This window comes from Episyrphus balteatus, chromosome 3, assembly GCF_945859705.1.
Source record: "Episyrphus balteatus chromosome 3, idEpiBalt1.1, whole genome shotgun sequence".
Classification (NCBI taxonomy): domain Eukaryota; kingdom Metazoa; phylum Arthropoda; class Insecta; order Diptera; family Syrphidae; genus Episyrphus; species Episyrphus balteatus.
The window spans coordinates 37,693,384-37,714,528 of record NC_079136.1 but is presented as its reverse complement, the minus strand read 5'-3'; the positions used below and the strand labels follow the sequence as shown (position 1 = coordinate 37,714,528).

The following is a 21,145-nucleotide window of genomic DNA, read 5'->3' as shown; positions in this document are numbered from 1 at the left end:
GACCTCAGGGACTCAGAAATCACTTTAAAAAAAATTACGATGGATACGTTTTCGAGATATGATTTTTCAAAGTTTTTTGTCGTTTTTTTGAGTCTACTTAGTATTCGGGCTAATCTTGAGTAATAAACGACTAATCTGAACAGAAAAGCCGGCGCCTGAAAGCTGAGTAAATAAGCAACAAACACTAGAACAACTTTTCTGGGTCACTCCAGGTCCAAGAAGATACTTTATCTTTCAACAAAATGGTCACAAAACTTGAATACGGCTAAAATTGGATAAAAAATGGACGTTCAAAATCTACTATTTTTGGTCTTTTTGAACCATTTTTCTTCAACTAATTTTAAAAAATTAAAACATTTAACACTTTGAGGATTCGAAAGAATTTGATTTTTTCTTTCAGTAATGAAGTTTTTTTTGCAAAATTTTGCTTTCGTATATGCAACGAGTTGTTGATGTGCTTAAGAGTATGGAGAAAAACCTGAAAGAGCGGAATAACAATAATCATACTTGAAGGAGCTAGTTAAAATGCTAAGTCTATTCATTTAAAGTGATGAACTGAAAAAACTACAATTGGGTGAAGCTAAATCATGTAGTGGCGCATTGCGTAGTGTACTGGCCTCTGAACTCGCTTGGTCTAGATCAAAAACTCAAGTGTGACGGAAAAAGTTTTTCAAATTAAATGAAAAATTACTAAACTAAGCACCACACACAAATGGAATAAAGGAGACTGATGACCGGATTGGCATCCGTGAAACAATACTGTAACTCTAGCCATAAACACTTGGTGGTAGCACCTTCAAGATGTTGTTGTTGTTCAAAAATTATAATGGAATTGACGGAATAAATAGCAGCCTAACTGCAAGTATGGAAACATACGAAACTGAACTTAAAAATTGTTTCTTAACATGTTTTAATACATTGCACTTAAACGTCTGGAGTGACCCAAAAAAATTGTTCTAGTGTTTGCTGCTTATTTACTCAGCTTTCAGGTGCCGGCTTTTCTGTTCAGATTAGTCTTTTACTACTCAAGATATAGCCCGAATACTAAGTAGGCTGGAAAAAACAATGACAAAAAACTTTGAAAAATCAAATCTCGAAAACCTATCCATAAATATTTTTTTTTGAATAAGATTTTCGAGTTTTCTGTGCTCAAATCTATACGAAAAGTATAACGGCACTTGGTGTCCAAAAATTTTAATTTTAAAAATATTCAACTTTGCACTATTTGTAAGCAGAATTATTTCTCTGACATTCATTTTGCTTGATAAAGATCCCTTACTTATTTGCGTTTTTTGAGTGTTTAAAAATAAATAAACTGTTGATAATAAAGACCGCGAATTTTTAATTTCATGGCAATTGAACATTTAATGAAGAAACTTTCGAAAATTCGAATTTAAGAGGTTTTGCTTACTTTTTTTTTTTTTAAATGTTTTGGAGAGATATTGCGAAGAAATTTTGAAGATGAGAGTTCAGCCGCATTATGAATTTTGGCTTTCCTAATTGGTTACAAATTTTTAATTGATATGGGCCAAAAGTCCACAGGAGATTTGTGTGAACTTTTGACCCACTTGGGTGGGTTGAAGTCCATAATTGATTTGTGGAGCTATGACCCACACTAGTGAGCCAAAAGTCCATTATAGACTTTTGGCCTGTGGACTTTTGACCCTGCGCCAAAGACTCCATCTCAAAAAAAAAAAAAAAAAAAACAATTTTTGACAAGTTAAATTGTATTCGTTGATTAATAATTTCAAGAAGCCACAATGAAATCCCCAAAAACCTAACTATCATAAAAAACCTAAATAGCATGCCATGACAGACACCCAATGAGACATCATTATAAAACTTGAAGCAGTTTGCAATTACGAAGGACAAAAAAAAGCGTGCGGCATATATTTAGCTGTCATATCTTCTTTTGTGTATTCAATGTTTTTGCTACTCTAAACTATCTCTCATAAAAATAAAAAAAAAACTTTGAAACTATTCAATATAAAGTGTGCGGCAGATAAAACACAATGAGAACTTTATAAGAGATATCACGCACAAACACAAAACACAAAACAAAATTAATTCAAAACGATTATTATTATGGTTTACATTATTTTAGCCATTAGCGTAGTTAAAATTAAATCAATGAGGGGTAGCACCCTGCCATCCTCAATTCTTTGAGCCGAAAAATGTCTAAATTGTTCACTCCTAACTTAATCGCCAAAAGGTAAAGTAACGTTATGATTTAAATCCAAAATATTATGTTTCGATTCGAAATTTAGTAAAATATGTATGTAGGTATTTTTTTTTTCTCAAAACTTATCAACTTTTCAAAATTTGTGAGCCTGTTGTAATACCAACAAATATCGTAGTTTTTTTTACCTTTACGAACTGTATAAATTCAAAAGCTTCGTATTTTTTTTTTAACTACGTCACTGGCTTCAATCGAAATACACATTTGAGTGGGCCAAGGTTATTATTATTATTGTTATTGAATTTTATTTATTTTATGATAAGTGACACAAGAGGATACACTTCAATCTTCAAGAGCTGATATTAACTTTATATCGCGCTAGTAATGGCCATTTGATTTTATTGTTTCATTCAAGAAAATACTTTTATCTTGCTGATAAAATACAATTCAGTATCAGCAATTAAACATATTAAGAAGAAGTAATGACTTCTTGATTTAATTTTAAGGGGAAACAATTCAAGAGTATTTCCACTGATAAGAGGAAATAGGTACAAACTTTGCAAGATGTAGGTAGTCAAAAATGATATCCAGTGCTTAGATTACCGTCTTCTAAAAATATTTCATTGAAATCGGTGCTATCGTTAACAAAACTAGAAATTGGGATGTCTGCATTTTGAATGGATAGTCTTTTTAGGAATCAAAACCTATTCTAACTACAAAAAAAAAGTAAATAAAGCAAAAGTAATCAGCGATTAATTCAAGCTGTTTTAATGCTAAGTCTTGTTTATATTAAATTATTCTGTTGAGTACCGAAAGCATGATGGTAACTCTTATTCTTCATTTGCAAACCAAGAAACGCAGATTACAGTCTTGACGCCAACAAAAATTAAGCGCCTCCAACTGGATGTCATTAAATCTTCCCTATACCAAACCAAGACGCATTTAACAAAGCGATGTTTAAAGTGCCTTTGCATCTAAATCTGCTCTGCTTATCTGCTTTATAATGGCATCGTTTTAAAAGTGACGATGACGAGAGAGACGCGATAAAAGGAAGTTTGTACAAATAGCACACATTGCTTCTGTCTGTACGAGTACTACACTCGTTGCTTAAAGCAAATATTTTCATGTGGTTAACGCGGGTGCGAAAATCTTCTATTCAGCCAGAGTTTACATATAAATAAATTTTAACTTGGAACTTGAAGTGCATCATCATTCTCTCTTCTGCCTTGCGACCACAATTTCGCTTGCTCTGCAAATGAAGACGATCCAATCAAGCAATGAGGCGATGCAATGAAGCAATGGACGGAGGAGATTGTAATTGTAATGGTGATGATGAAGATGATGATGACGATGGAAATGATGCTGGTTTGCGTTTTAATGGTATTTTTTGTCTGTCCGTTTTACCGTTTCTCATGATGTGGGATATCCTATATACCAAAGATACACATAAGCTATGCACCAGAGATACCCAAAGGAGATGGGAAACTTTCGTACGTTTTACCCCCCAAAACCCATTTGTTTATTTCGTGTTGTTGTAATCTCTTTTGTATTCGTGAATAAATGTGAAAAACACACATAGTGTAGCCACGGTGTTTTTTCGCACACCTAAGCAAAAATGTCAATTTTTCACGCATACTTCGCCAAAAATGTATATTTTTTCACACATACTTATCCAAAAATGTCTAAAGCAGCTTGTAGGCAAACCGCGTATGACGTCAGAAGTTTCTCATCTCTTTTGGGTATCTCTGCTATGCACGTACTATAATTTACTTTTCAGTTTAATGTGTAAACAGTTTAGTTTAGAAAATTGATAGTGATATTAGCGCAGGGACGGTTATCACGGGCGCAAGTAATTATAATTCGATTATGCTGATGACTGAACTTATTATGCTGCAGTCTTTCTGTCTGTAATACCGTAATTTAAGACTACGATGCGCATCTCTTTGACCTCAGGAAATTGATACTTTATCACAATTAAAAACAAAAACAAAACATTAAGCTGTCTGACTTGTCTAATTGCAAGTGAGAACAAAAATGGTTGCCTATATAAATGAAAGAGTAACACAGAAGTGTTTAAGCGGCTCATGAAGGAATTTGTGTATTATATTGCCTGATGCATTTGAAAATTCTATCAAGACATAAGAAATGTTAAAGAATGCAATTTGTGGCTATGTTGTTGATATTCCTATGTGATACTTTGTAAATGAAGGTTTTATATGTTAATTGGGCTGATTTCTGAATAGAGAGTTAAAACTATTTTAGTGATAGGTATGTTTTTTAAATCAAGTTTTTGAAATAATCGATTTAATTTTTAAAATTAGCTAAATATTTTTTTGCTGTTAGATGTTGTGAACGATTTTTTCGTTTTTCTAGTACGCAGCTGAAGCGAAACGAAATTTTCCATACAAAATTTCGCTAACGAAATCTTGAACGAAATTAAATTTGTTTTGTTTTTGCTTTAAAACTTATTTTCTGATGTTTTTTCTTGAATTTTGTTATTTGTATTTTTATTATTTTTACTTAGCTATATAATATGCGATGGTATTTTTTCGTTAACATGTTCGCTGTTGACTTTGGAGACTTCAAAATTTTTTGTTTCGCTTCAGGTGCGTACTAGGCTTAACCCAGGCAATAAATACAAAAACAAAAAAGAAAAAGCTTCGGAGTCCCTAATTACAATTAAAGATTTTTAAATTCAACTGTCTTTATTTTGCCTTAGGTAAGCTCGAAAGTCAATAACCGAATCGTCACCGCATCATGACTTATTCAAGGTCAAATGTAAAAAAAATTGGAATTTTCACATTTAAATTTTATACAATGAAAGCTGTCGAAAAGTATTGAATGCTAAACTTGCAGATCATATACATATTCTATGCAAAATTTTTCGAAACTTTTTTTCTCCGAATGATCGTTTAGAAAATATCATTATTTAAAAAAAAAAAAACATTAACCCTCTGTAGGCACACCTCTTTTTTGTGACAGGTGCGAATTTGGTCTATACTTTTTCATGTCGCTAGAACTTTTTTCGGTCACAATATTTTATAGAAAATCAAATATGAAATTGATATAGAATATTCCGAAGAATTCGAACATTGTATTCACAATTCCGAAAAAAAATATTTTCACCCTTATAAAGAGACTTTTTTGTGACCACTTTTTTGAAAAATCGTAATTTTTTTATTGCCAAATTCGCACCCGTGTGCCGACAGAGGGTTAACCAACCAAATTATAAGTTCTTTGCGTATTGCTCATAAACCGTCAATGTTACTGAAAATATTTTTCATGCAAACCATTATCTAATTTTCTATACCAAGAAATAAACACCTTTTTTTTGTGAGATTGTATTATATGCGGACGGGAAGTGCTCTGGTTCGAGGGCATTAACACGAGTTAAACCAGCCATCCTAATAGAAGAAACAGAAAATAATTGTGAAGATATAATATATATATATATATAATTGCCCGAATGACCAAACTGCCAAGTTTTGGCTTGGAAGACCTCTGAATCGCGAAAGAGGACGTTCTTGTCTTTCGTTTGGCACCAATTTCGTCTTTTAACTAACTCAATGGTTCGACGCGCGCCCAACCACGTCAACATAGGAAAAAAACCTTATAATTGCCCGTATGACCAAACTGCCAAGTTTTGGCTTGGAAGACCTCTGAATCAGAAAACAGGACATTCTTACCTTTCGTTTGGTACCAATTTCGTCTTTTAACTATCTCGATGGTTCGACGCGTGCACAAAAGGGCAACAAAAAAAAAAAAAAGAAAACCGAGTATACCTTAATATAGACTGCGTGGCCAAACTACCAATTTTTGGTTTGGCAGACCTCTGAATTATATAAGAAGAAGCTCCATCCTTTCGTTTTTTACCAATTTCATCCCTTAGCTCGACAAGTCCAGGGTCCACAGTCGGTCAACACAGAAAAAAAAAATCAAATCGGGTTAGTAGTATCGGGTCTAAGTGACCAAATTGCCAAGCTTTGACTTGGAAGACCTCTGAAATATAAAAGTAGACATTCTAACCTTCGATTTGGCATTTGATAACTATAAAAATGCAGAGCATACTTTTTGATTAATATCTTAGAAATATAGGTATTTTTTGACATTCTTATGGTCTATTTTTAGAAATTTGTAATCTATTCCTAATTTTTTTTATGGATTTAGTAAATTCATGTTGTTATGTTTGATTTGGTAACAAAACAATTTCTTAAATCACCGGTCAACACACCAAAAAAACAAGACTTTAACAAAAGACTCATTTTCATCGTTTCCAACCTTAAAGCTGTTCGCGTGCAGAAACTGCCAAAATTTGGCCAGGAAGACCTCTGAATTATTAACGAAGACATTGCTACCTTTCATTGGACACCAATTTTATCTTTTAGCTCGATGAGTTAGGAGGGCCCTAAAAATCGACTACTCTGATGCGCCCTACCGCCACTCCTGCCAGGTTACCGAAAGGATGACCTGTGGTTTTTTGATACACTAATTGAGTCTAAGACCACCATGGCAATTTTTTTCTTTAGCTCGATGAGTTGAAGGGTGCCTACAAAATGCACCCGATTTCACCCTGCTACGCCAATCCTGCCAGGATGCGGACGGGAAGACCTCTGGTTTTCGAAGTTACTCAGAGTCATCTTTTACTACAAAAGTGAATTTTTTTAAACTTATTATTATTATTATTATTTTAAACTTGAGTACAAAAACAATAAGTAAATTGGCCTACAGGGAATTTCCTTCAACAATTCTATTTTCTATTAGAATTGGAATGTTTGGTAATGTTAAACAGTTTTTTTTCCTTAATTAACTTATTTCAACAACCTTATTTGGGACACTCTCATTTTTGATAATGAGCAGTAAAATGTCAACGAATGCAATAAACTATAAAAAAAACATAATTTTGACCCTCCATTACCTTTGGACTTGCACTTATAAACTAGAATTACCAGAAGCTTACCAACACTTTTTTGCTTTCCTCTAATATGTATGCGTACTGTCCAGTAATTAAAACATATATATTACTCGTCGAGTAGGTATGTAGATTGGTTCTTGGAAATGAGCATTCAAATAAACTGACCACTGTCACGAGACTCACTTCTGACACATGCTAGATATTATATTTTTTATACTTATAGATATAATTTACACGAGACTTGTAACTTCCACTTTAGCAGCAACCTGGTAGTCGGTTATAGTTATAGATACACTGTTGCATGTCTGGGTTCATTCCCAGTTGTTGGTCTTACATCTGTTCTTTTGAGCACGTTTTTTTTTTCAATGCAAATCAGCGACTTCCCCTTTTGTCACTTTTCTTATATAGAATTAAAAACGGATGATTATGACATGACACATGTGGTGGTGTGTATGGCTTTCGAACTATAAATATTTTCCTTTTTTGAGCAGACACGTCTGCAATAACAACAACAACGTAAGTTATCGCACGCACAACAACAACAACAAAAAAACGCAAGCAAACATAAAATCCGATAACCAATTAGAAGGAGTTCCCTTCTCAAGCCCCCCAGACATTTAGCCTTGTCTGCGCGAATCTAAGGGTTGGTCTCTTGGTATTGGAAGAGAAAGGACAGTGCCTTTGTTTAAAGGGTGGTTGCCCCCCGTCTCGCGACAATGGAAATTACTATAAAAAGAAAAATATTTACAAAAAAAAAAAAAAAGAGTCAAAGAATCAACACGACGATGAAGAAGAAAAGACAATCAAAAATGCAGACAAGACACCTTCTTTTTTTGTGTCTGAAAGAACGACAACTGCCAAAGAATCACTGTTTACGAAATTTCTGCACCAAACAGTGACAGTCGATGAGGTTTAGACCGATTTCTGGCCCAGAGTTTTTGTAATTTTTCAATCGAACCGGCACTCCCTGCAGAAGACTAACGATTTATGCCAAAATGTTTTGTATTTTAATGCAGTTTTTTTGTTGTTGCTGTCGTGTGTTCTCTTTTGATTGTAGTTGTTGGGTTTTTGAAACGAACAAACGTCAACAAAATACAACTTCTCTGAGAAATCAATAGCCGAGGCAGAGCTTGACGCATGACATCACGGAATTATATTCTGTTTCGTTTCGAACGAAAATGCACGAACGATACAAACAAAACAAAAAAGAAATTGTTTCGCAAAAAACGAACCGAACAACAAATCGGTATATTATATCATCAACTGACGGCTTTCAAACGGCTATTTGGTGAAGTTGCAAGCCAATAATTATCATTATTTTTTAATGCTAATCAATTTGGCTTTTATTCATTATCAAGTGAATACAAAATAGTATGAAGATGACAATAGACTGACGATGAGAAGAATGGAAAGGGTGAACGGGGATTGTGCGGTTTCATTTAATTTCCTATGAAAGGTGAATTTAAAGCTGAGTGTGTTGTATTGTAAACAGGGAGTGTTGTGGAAAGTATTGTTTGACAGAACAACAGGCAACTTGACTTCTGAATTTAGTGTTTGAAGCTTTTCGGTAAATTCTTTGTTAAGGAATTTATCAATGGATTCATTCGAAGGTAGTTAGGTAGGGCGTCTTTGTTTACAAATCTAAAGCAACACAGTTTGAATCAGTTAATTGTATGGCGTAATGTCTATTGGAGTAAAGCCAAAAATGAACATTCCAAACTAAACCTAGCAGATACCTCACCTATATATAAATACATGTACTGATTAAATTTACTGACAATATCTTTTTTGATAAAAAACATAATCAATTAAAAAGATAACTAATTGTGTTAATGAAACTGATAATTTGAAAAAAATAATTATTTCTTTTAAAAGCCGTAAACAGTTTTTGCAAGTCAAATAATGATGCCACTCGCAGTGTCAGTTTATTAGCAGTCTTCCATTTTATACCCATTGTTTGTTTTAGGAGATTATAGCAAACAAAATGACTAAAATTTGACAGTAAGATTGGTGTTTCATTTGTCGCTTAAACGATTTAAAACAATATTGATACAATGCCATTGCATTTGCCAAATTTTGGTGAAAATTTAATTGAAGAACATATTAACATAATGTGAATTGGACTCAGGCTTATCAAGTTCGTAGAATCAAACTATGCTTACTTGTTAAATTAATATGCTCAAGACCAATATTTTTTTTAAATGGCGATAGAAAATTAGAAATGTACCTATACGTGGTTTGTGAAAAAATTCAAATGAAAAGTTTTTTTCAGGTAATACTTTCCAATGAACGCACCTGGGACCTGACTGCGGAAAAGTTTTCCAAATTAAGTCGAAGAAAAAGTCTAAAAGAAGAAATCAAGAGTGATGCTTAGGGCAATTTGGGCGCTTCCATATTTTTCATATCCGAAATATACAGGGTGTCCCAAAAGTAATGGATCAAACGATAGTAGATAGTAGATAGAGCAACTAGATAGATAGATAGATCTCTCAGAATTTGTTAACTTTATCTCAAATCTTTACGGTTTTCGATTAAATGCAATTCTTATGAAATTTCGAAAAAACTTACTTTGCGGCGGTATTTTGCTTCCTCCGCCCATAATTGATTTTTGTTTTTTTTACAATTCTTTCAGTAAACTTGTCCAGGTATTGCAGTTTTCACTAACATAAGTATAAAAGTTTCCAATTTTAATTCAACAAAAACAGGGTTTTTCAGAGCAAAATGTAAACCCATTTTCTTGAACTGTTGTTTGTTTATTTCACTTTGAACAAAAGCATCTATTTTTGTTTGTTTTTGTTGCTCTGAAAAATCCTGTTTTGTTGAATTCCAATTGTATTTTTTTTTTTTCAAACTAACTTCAACTTTGGAAACTTTTATACTTTTTTAAAAACTGCACCGAAAAAAACCAATATCAATTTAACATTTTTTAAATATAAAATTAACATTTTTAAATATCAGCAAAAAATGCTCTATAAAATGTGTTTTATGATAATTAAAATATCAAAACAATATATTTATTATAAGGATGATATTTAAATATCACTTTTTTGAATTTTTTTTTGATATTTCATTATCAATTTATCATATCAATTTTTCATTTGTTTATCATTTCAAATTATTGAAAAATATTAAACAAAAAACTCTTAATGCGTGTACTAATTTAAAAGCGCTTTGTGTTTTGAAGTAAAATGTATGATTTACTGAGAAAATTTGATCGGCAATAAGATTTTACTTCATATAGTTTGGGAGAAAATAACAAAAGACCTTTAATAGAAAAAATAATATCATCACTATTTTATAAAGAATATCTCATAAATGTGACGTCATACATTCGAACTTAAAATATTAAAAACATCCAAATTATAATTTTTCCGGGGTTGATATTTCCTTTTAAATTTTTTAAAATATCATTTTTTCTAAAATCCACAAAATTATTTTCTTTTCAAAAATTCAAACAGCCATCGTTTGTCGACCTCGAGAAATCCACTTTACGTTTAGAAGATATTCAAAAACCAAATTTTCAAAATTCCTCAAAAAAAGTTATGCATACACCATGGTGTACCTATGCACTGAAAATTTCAGAGTCCCTTAAATCCGCAAAAATTATTTTTTTGTTTTCAAAAATTCAAACGGCAATCTTTTTTCCACTTCGACAAATGGATACAAACCAAAAATCATCGTTTGTCCACCCTACGTTTAAAAGATATCTATTCAAAAAAACTAATTTTGAACATAAAAATTCAAAGTCCCCAAAATGTACGCAGATGATTTTTGGAGCCACCACTGTGCGCCGCAATCAATCTGTGACAGTAGAACAAAATATAAATCGTTGCAACCAAAGTCTATTATATAAAAAGATTTAGAATGAATTTTTACAGGCCTTTTAGTTGGTATGATGTTTTCTAATTGTTTGCAAATAGAGGATAGAAATTTTGAAGTCGCTAGTTTTGCTCAATTCTTGAATTTCGGAGCAAATGTTGTAAATACATACAGCCTTTTAAACAAAAATTACACTTTTAGATTTAATAAATTAAACGATAAAGCTTATACCTATAGTTTTTTTTTGTCAAGAAAAGAAAACCATAAAAAGTTAAAATAAATGAATTTATTTCAGTGATTGAGTTAAAATTAAAATTTTAAATGTATCAAATTTTTATGTATTAATCTTCGAAAGATGTTTATTTTTTATTGTACCTCTTTTATAGCTTTAGCTGTCGAGTGTGTAACATAGAAATGCATTCCACTTGTTTTTGTAAAAACAATAAAATCTAAGAATAAATTAATCTTTTATAGTATATATTCATCAAAAATGCTGTTTATTGTTACAAGATCATAAAGTTTTGATTGCCTTTATTATATGGTGCATCAATATACGTCGATATTTGATTGCTTCTATGAAAATGAATTTTAAAGGAAAATCTATTTTTCTAAGATTTTATTTAAAGAAACTAATACATACATAGCTTCAAAACATAAAACGGTGCTCGAGCTCTACGAAAAAAGTTGTAACAATACTATGTATGGTTCATTTATAACCATTTTTTTTGTACAATAAAATTATATTTTCCTAAAAAGTTCGACAGTTTATGTTGCTATGCAGTTGGAATTAGTTTTCTTTAAAAATATTTTGAAAAATATTGCTTCAATATCATTATGAATGTTCATTTTTAAGAAAGTTCATAATATTTCGTTTTCTTTTTGTATAATTTCTGACATTTTTGCACGCACTGTTACATTTTTAATTATTCCTTGGTTCAAATGAGTCTTTTCATACATTTTTCTCATCTAAAATTAATTTATTCAAGATTAATAATATTATTATGCCTGAGAACTAGTTCAATTCAACGTTCGATGAACTTTAAAAAAAAAACAGAATATTATAACAATAAAAAAAAGTGTTCTTCTTCCAAAGAAATCACAATATCCATCTACGGAACTCTCACTTCAAGCTACAAAGTCTTAACTCAAAGCAATTTTGTCATAATTTTATGTACATTTCTCTATTTAGGTAGATAATAAAATGCAAAATTAAAAAAAGACAGCACCAACAACAACAAATTCACATTAGTTGTTGAAGATGACTTTCGTTTCTACAAGATATATACGCGAAAAAATAACAGGTTGTCTCTCAATATAGATAATAATAATGACTAAAGGTAATAATTCTTCAAGTAGGTAACTTTTGTATCTTTAACTTTGTTTTTCATCTTTTGTTTTTCCTTTTTTTTTAATTTTTTCTTTTCCATTGACTGAAATCGTGAAAAATAGTCGAAATGAGTAAAAGAATGTTTTGGTTTTGTGTTAAAACGTGTTCACAATTGCGTGCCATCTGAAGATAAAAGATAAAAAAATTGTCGGTAGTAAACTTTAGTTTTCTTTTGACTCTAAAATGCCAAAACATGAAATGGTTTCTTACCAAACAGGGTGGTCTTGGTATATATTTGGAATAACCACATTTCAAAAAGAAATCATTCCTAACAATGTCGAGATGTTTTAGGTGACTCAGACTTCAAGTAGCTGAGTTTTCTTCCATTCACTATAGAGTCATTGAATTTATAATTATGTACTTCCAAATTAGGATGGCTTATTTCATTTTTATTTTACCTTGAATTCACAGATACAAGCATTTTTTTGTATTAACTTTTCAAATAGAATAATTTCAAAAATACATTTAAGTTTAAATAGCCATCTAGACCTTAACAATAGACTAAATCGTTAACTGAATAAAAAGCAATTAATTACTTCTGCCGCAGTTTTTGCAATGCATAAAAAATCCATAATATCTGATATTTTCCCAAAATACTCTTCCTGGAATACCCAGTTTAACTTCATTATTTTTTGTTTTGGTAAATAAAATGGGCGTTTTAACGTTCGCCGCAATAAAATGTTTAATTAAGTTAATTTGTGTTGATAAGGAAGTTGTATCTTTTGAAAGCGTATCGTGTGTTTCAGCTTTTGTGTGCACAAATGGCTCATTAGTCCGTTGGGAAATTTGTTATGGTCATTGACAGACAAGTTGTCGATGATGTTGAAACCTTAGCCGCAAAAAATTTATCAAACACGCCGGCCAATGCCTATCCCAAAAACTCAAAACGAAATTTCCTTGAAGATACTCCCCCTTTTTGATGGCGACAGTTTGTTTATTTTAATTTTCTGATGGTAAAACGGAAGATAGAATTTCTTTTTTTATTTTCATTTTTCACCACGAATAACATACAATTTGATAAATGTAGATGGCGTTTGTAAAGAATCCATCCTTCTCTTTGTAGTAGGTAGATTTCTACATCTGGATCTCTTTGGATGAGAAAATTGCTTTTGTTGTTGGTTGTAAAGGGGGGAAAAGACACAAGATGATGCACTTGAAAAGGTGCTAGACATGAGACTATTGAGGGGAGCATTTTAACACTCAACCTAAAATAAAATGAATGTGGGGAGAATTTGTATAATTATTAAAATGCACACTCGCACAAGTACGTATTTCCTGTGTTTTCAAGTTTTTTTTTTTGTTTGTTTCATCCTATGAAGAATGAGAACATAATATGCAACTCAATTTGAAACATTTTTCTCATTTTGATGATTTATATTTGAATGATGTTTAAGATTTTGTGATTTATAATAGGCAAGATGTCAAGGATATCAAGTGTCATTTCAAATATTAAACAAATAAATCTTCATTACTTGGAAATATTTATTTTTTATCCAACAAATCAGGAGGAGATACAAATAATAGGCTTGAAAAAAAATTCAACTTAAATTGATGTTGGTAGAATTTGGATTAGGGGTCTCATAATTTATTTTTAACTTTTAAAGTAGTCTTAAACCTCGGAAGGATTATAATGCACTATATAAATTTTAAATAGAAAGTGGAAGTCTCTCTCACTGACGCAACTTTAAAACACTTTTTAACCCAACCCTGTTAGCAATAGAAGGCCGCCATTACGCAGACGACTGTTGTACTGGGCAAAGGTCAACATTTACCATTCTTCGTGCTGCATTACACAGCATTACACTATCAAGCTCACACTGGCCAATGTAGATTTTGGTTTAATTTGCCACTAATGTCGTCTTTAAGCTTTATGTGATGCACAATGCACTTTACTACACCAATTGTGCCAGGATTCGGACGGGAAGATCTGTGCTTTTCGTAACTGCTTGAAGCCTTCTTTTAATCCCAATTTGAAATTTAGTTTAGCTCGATGAATAAAGCCTTTCTGCAGTGGCCGCCCGGGCTTTTAAATAGTTTCTATAAATTGGATTTTTCTATAATCGAGTTACGGAAGTTATAGAGCAAATTTTACTATTCTGTATCCGCCACAAGTATTCCCCAATAAACGGTGAAAAAAAAACAAATATTTTACCAGATTGATCTTCCGCACCATTCTGTTATTTTTTTTTGTATGTGGTGTTTCTTTTAACGCATGAAGGTTTTCACATAATTTATAACTCATATATGGAGGTTTCACAGCTGAAACCGAGCAATTCAAAAAAAGAAAAAAATCCAAATCTGCACAAAGTCTGACCCTACTAACGTCTTTTATTATTTTGATCCAAAAGTGTTTCGATTCAAATTGTCATTTGTTCAAAAAAAATATTCACCATAAGATTCAATTGAAACGTATTTTATGTTTAACTCATTATATCTCTGAATTCACTTTTTGTGACTTGGTCCACTTCAGCTCTTAGCCCTCTATATAATCCAAGAACTCACGTCACCATGAATTTTCTTAAAAACTTTTATATGCTTCCCATTTATCCAAAGTCAGAAAAAAATATGACTTTTTTCCGATCTTCATTCCGTAGAATAGAAAGTTGACAATCTTTTCGCATTCAGTTCAATTAAAAAAAAAGTTCTATATATGAAAATGTGTGCTACTTAAAAAGAAATCCCAATTTTGATTTGCAAAGGACGCTTAAACGGAAACAATATTCGCAGGAAACAGTATCATCAACCTATACAATTTCTGTTAAATTAAGTCAACTAAGGTTTCGGTCTACAAATCTTCATATCTGGTCACTAAAGTCGATTTGAAAATCCGAACTCTGAAACAATGACATCTAACAAACCCAACTAATAACAGTCCATTTTAAATAAAATTTTACAAAATAACATCATACACAAATTAATATTGACAATACAAAAACAAATTAAATATGTATTATCAACACTTAATTAAGAACTCGATTAATAAAATGTTAAGTACCATTATTTCTAATCGTTGAACCAATTTAAGTCTAAACACACAATGAAATGCTTTCATTTACATATTTATCATGTTTAAACACTCCAGATCAACTAGATAAAAAACAAAAGATCCAATAAAAACGCATACAAAAATGAGATAACTTTTATCTCTTCCGCAAAAGCATAATATAATATAATGAATAGCATTTTGAAATCTCTTCCATCATTAACTTGATGCTCCAGTGATTACCCATCCTCTGCACTGTGTGCAGAATGTATGTATAAAAACAAAAAAATGTATAATAAAAATAATAATTGCACAACACAAATACATAGATAAAATAAAAGTAGGTACATTGTATAAAGTAGAAAAAAAAACAACCTTAGCATAGCTAAACAATAAAAATAGACTTACCACGATGATTATTTGCATTCTGGTTCGTCCCATTCATTCCATTGCTAATTCCAGCTGGAGCGGAACTATTTGATGCTCCCACTGGCGTTGTTACTGCACTAACTGCTGCTGCTATTGCAGCAGCAGATACAGAAGATGTCGAAGCAGATGTGGTCACCGATGTTGTCAGCACCGGCGGCGACGGCAATGTCGCTTGTGTGTTGACTCCAACAACTCCTGCAGTACTCAACGAACCATTTCCATTCATCATTAATTTTTCATGGCCAAACATTTTTATTTGAAACGTTTAACGTTTTTCTTGGCTTCAGAGAAGAAAATAACAAAAATACTATTTTCTTATTTCTCACAAAAATGTTTTTATTAAATTTGCATCGAGCAGAGCAGTGCAATGCAACGTTTTTATATTTTGTCTGTTTTCTGAAAAATTCAATAAAGTATTCAAAGTCAAAGGAAATCATCGACCAAACAACGACGAATTGTTTGGTTACTTAAAGACCCGTGTACGCTCTATTGTAGAATGCACCTGTCGTCGTGGTCGTTTCCAAAGAAAAAATCTATTATTTTATTACTTTTTGCTCGTATACACTATAAAAACTGGTTGAGCGCAAATTAATTCAGCATTCAACTGGAGGTAAATTATACAAGAAAAATAATAAGATACAAAAAACAAATATAAAAGAAAGAAAGATACAACCAAATGAAAAGGAAAATCAATTAGTCTATATTGAAAGTGAGAAGTGATGTTGTGTTTTTTCTCGCCTTGTATATTCCAACACGTCTTGCCTCCCACCATTCTTGCCCGCTCATGCTTTTGCATTATTTTAAGCAATTACTTAACGGTTTCTTTTTTAACCAACAAAATAAAAACAATTTTGTTTTGTGTAAATAGGTGAATAGGCAAAACATAAGAAAAAAATTGTTTAAATTTAATTTAGACATGCAAATTTACTGTTTTCTTTTTTCTTGTACATTTTTTTTCCTTAATTATATTTTCTTTTTCTTTTTTTTTATGTACACACATTGTAAATTTATCGTATTTCGGTTTTATTTACATATTCTTTTTTTTTATTTGTTGATTCACCTTTTGAAAAATAAAAAAACAAATATTGTAAAAAAAAGTTTAATTAAAAATTAAATAAACGACGCTGTATTTTCAATTAAATTTTGAGCTTTATTTATAGAAAGTGCTCGATGCAAATGACATAAAGAGATTCATATTTATCCTAAGGGAGTCACAAAAGTCAGTTTTAAGAAGTTGAGTATCTCGTTCTGAGTCTTGTAAATTACATATATAGAAATATTAATTAGATACTAGCATGAATATGAAAATTAACATCGATATCTTACATGTTGAACAATAATTTCGAGTTATTAGCAACATTGCATTCAGAATAGTTCTTTACCGATCGCTTTCAAAAAACTCAAGGGAATGCATATAGAAACTTATGAGAAATTTGAAAGCGATCAGTAAAGAACGCAATTGAACATACATAAGATAGTTTTTTGGATAGAGAAAAAACTACCAAACTCCAAACATGGTGACTTAAACTTAATATTTAGAATATTTAGAAGAGACATCGAAAATATTTAAACAGATTTTAATAGAAAAAAATTTAGTTCTTTTAGAACCCGTCATAGATTTAATTATGACAAAAATTACCACGCGCAAGGACATAACCTCAAAAACTGTTAAAAAACGGATTTTTTTTATTTTTTAACTTGATTATTTCAAAAACGTGATGTGATAGAATTTTTCTGACTGCGGATTCGAGCTCAGAACACGAAAAACCTTTAAATGTAATAAAACCAGTGTAGGCGAATAATTTTTCAATTTTATTGAAACCCAATTAAAAGCTCATATTTCTTCTAAAAATAAAGCCATTGTTTGTGTTTTTACTGTTATTATTTACATAGCTATTTTGAGTGATAACTGATAAAACTAGCAAAAGCGAATAGCTGGATAACGGATTTAAAAAAAAAGCATTTATTTTTATATTGAGAACCAAACGAAATTTGAAGTGGAAGAAACTTCGAATAGTGTCAATTTCAAACGCTCTGTGATGGCAAGTAAAAATAAACAAAATTGCATGTAGGATCTATCTCCTACTGTTTGGATGGTTTAAAACACAATAGAGACAATAAAAACACATAAAGAGACAATATTACATATTTTTTTAGCATCAAAATTGATGTTTTCAAAAAATTGTCCTATTTTTAAAATTAAGAATTTTCGTTTAAATCGTCGTTTACGAGAAATTCAGTATTCAAGAAAACAGAAGTCAAACTACGGCATACGTACGTTAACGTATTGACGCTTTAAAGCTGAAACACAATCACGCTTTAGGGCGTCGCTTCGTTGCGTTACGTTGAGAAATCCTCAACGCGCTTCTGTCACTTTGACTTTGAACAGCTGATTGCAACATAAAATCTGCTGTCAAATAAAAAAAACACAGTCACTCACAAAATTATTGGGCCAAGTCTTTATCTTGATTTAATTGTGGAAAAATGAAAAAGGATATTAATGTGTTTAAAAAATGCATAGAAATTTGTTTATTCTTTAATCCTATAGTTATAAAAACAAAACCAATCAAAATATATTGTTTTTAACAATAAAACTCAGTCTAAAACATCATTAAATTTTTTTTGTTTTTAATACGTAAATTGTTTTGATTTAAAATATCTCGATGTCGTTTTATTGTGCAAAATCTATATAGAGAAATTAAAAAACAGACATAGTCTTGCAATAATTTATTTTTTTTTATTCACATTTGGCGCAATAAGAATGTGGGTGACTGTAACTATGTCTGTTAAATGTCAGAAAGCGAGCAAAAGTTCAGTCTGGTTGAACTTTTGCTCGCTTTCTTACGTTTCCTTACGTTTGTCAAAAAAAGCGTACGTAAGAAAAGCGTCATTGTGTGAGGATACACAGATTTCCTATAGTTGAACTTTTCGCAGTTGTCAAAATCGACGGCAAAGCTTTTAAAGCTGAAACACAATCACGCTTTGCCGTCGATTTTGACAACTGCGAAAAGTTCAACTATAGGAAATCTGTGTATCCTCACACAATGACGCTTTTCTTACGTACGCTTTTTTGACAAACGTAAGGAAACGTAAGAAAGCGAGCAAAAGTTCAACCAGACTGAACTTTTGCTCGCTTTCTGACATTTAAAAGACATAGTTACAGTCACCCACATTCTTATTGCGCCAAATGTGAATACAAAAAAATAAATTATTGCAAGACTATGTCTGTTTTTTAATTTCTCTATATAGATTTTGCACAATAAAACGACATCGAGATATTTTAAATCAAAACAATTTACGTATTAAAAACAAAAAAAATTTAATGATGTTTTAGACTGAGTTTTATTGTTAAAAACAATATATTTTGATTGGTTTTGTTTTTATAACTATAGGATTAAAGAATAAACAAATTTCTATGCATTTTTTAAACACATTAATATCCTTTTTCATTTTTCCACAATTAAATCAAGATAAAGACTTGGCCCAATAATTTTGTGAGTGACTGTGTTTTTTTTATTTGACAGCAGATTTTATGTTGCAATCAGCTGTTCAAAGTCAAAATGACACAAGCGCGCTTTGAGGATTTCTCAACGTAACGCAACGAAGCGACGCCCTAAAGCGTGATTGTGTTTCAGCTTTTATGTCTCTATCATTTTCTTCTGATTAAATAGAGAGAGCAATAGTCAAAACGTTAACGAACGTATGCCGTAGTTCGACCCCAGTTCTATGGCAACTGCCGCACACAGGTAAATTTTCCCAAATTCATGGCCAAAACTACAAAAAAAAAATTTGCGATTTGTTGTTTTTTTTTAATGCCAAGTTGTTTACAAATAACATAAGCTTAGAACCTGATTGATCATGCGATGCAAATTGTAACTGTTTAATCAGTAGATGCTTTCAAACTAGAACATTTTAATTAACGAGTGCAGTAGCAAGGTTGGTTTCTTATAAGAAGTATTTTGCTTTATTTTTTATTTAATTTTTTTTGGCGATTTTTAAAATAATTAACATGGATTCTGTTGCTAGTGGTATGTTAAAAAAAGATAATGACAAAGATAATGCAAAATTTTAAGTCTAAAGTAAATTTTAAAGCTTTTTAAGATAATGTGTTTGAGCAGTAAAAACAAACAAATTTTTTTTCTTTGATAATGAAAAAGTTAAGTTGATTTGCGTTTTTCTGTACTGAAAATAGTGTTTGAAAAATAGTTAAATGTTTCCTTTATGGGACACAATCCTAAAACATTGCGGTTTTCTGCGACTTTTTATAATATTGGCTTCAAAAGGTGTTGGGGACGGTGATTTTTTTTTTTTTTTTTAATTAGATTTTTCTTTTTTGACACAGGATCGTAATTAACTTTCATTTTTCTTTCAAGAAATAAGCTTTCTGAATTTTTAAAAAGCTGTTCGTCACGTGACATTACAGAAAACATTAATTTTTTTGGTACCAAAGGTTGAAATATTGAAATTTCGGAGCAAATAGAGAAAAATTTAACGGATTTTGATTTTGCATATATGAACATAGAAGAAGATGGCTGGAGTGCCTCCAGAAATAACAACACCTTCTTAAAACAAAATATAAATTGGTTGCAATATGAAATATCGTTTCCATGCTGAGCCCATGGCTTTGTTGGACGGACTCAAATGGATTTTTCAGACCTAAGCGAACGGTCAAAGAGACGTAAAACAGAAGATTTACGTTCTAACTATAATGCCGAAGAATTAAGCTATGCTGCGCCATGCAACTGCGAGAAAAAGGGAAACTTGTTCATCAAATGTAATGAAAAATATAATATTTTCAACTCCTTCACGTGCTGAAAAATATCAAAAGCTTTGAAAAAAATTGACCAGAAAATTATTCCATATACAGCAGAAGAAGCACTTTCAATAGTTGTTGAAGGAAAATTAACTTAGTTTCATAATAACCATATGTATCCAAACTAAAGCCTCAATAAAATTTTTTCATTCATTGGACAGCTCGGCGAAGAAGCCCAAGAATCACGAAACAAAGATATAAAGCGTTTCGAGAAAGTTTCTCAAGAAAATTTTCGAGGCAGCAAAATATGGAAGATGTGTTTTATAATCTCTTGGTCTCTTCTGACCCATTAATAATAAGTGGTTTGAGAAAACTAAATCCTAAAACAAAAAATGCGTTTCCCTCTGAAATACTTCAGTTTCTAATAGAACCAGAGATCGAGCAAGCAGACTTATAGTTACAGTTTCACAACTCACAAGTCATTGAATGATATACACACATACATGTTTTAGTCTAAGAGCCAGCGACCTAAAGTTTGCAGGTAATTGCTTAGTATTCACCCCTATGAAATATGTTTAAGGACATCCCCAGGCATGTTACTGCAAAAAAAAAAGTCTCGTGAGACGTGGCAAAAACGGTCTGCCAAGCACTTGAATGTGAAAAAAATTTTAAATTAAGAACTC

At 31.3% G+C, this 21,145-nt stretch overlaps 1 protein-coding gene across 8 annotated transcripts in view; it reads right to left on the bottom strand.

The window, feature by feature from the left end:
- Positions 1–21,145, bottom strand: part of LOC129913111 (GATA zinc finger domain-containing protein 10) — a 50,655-nt gene that overhangs the window by 22,705 nt on the left and 6,805 nt on the right. For 4 of the 8 annotated variants that reach the window (XM_055991608.1, XM_055991607.1, XM_055991614.1 and 1 more), the window contains exon 2: positions 15,689–16,313. In XM_055991608.1, coding sequence (XP_055847583.1) covers positions 15,689–15,959 — 271 coding nt within the window. In that variant the 5' untranslated portion in view covers positions 15,960–16,313. The remainder of the gene's footprint in view (positions 1–15,688; positions 16,314–21,145) is intronic. The other 4 variants (XM_055991610.1, XM_055991611.1, XM_055991612.1 and 1 more) reach the window with 2 other exon arrangements.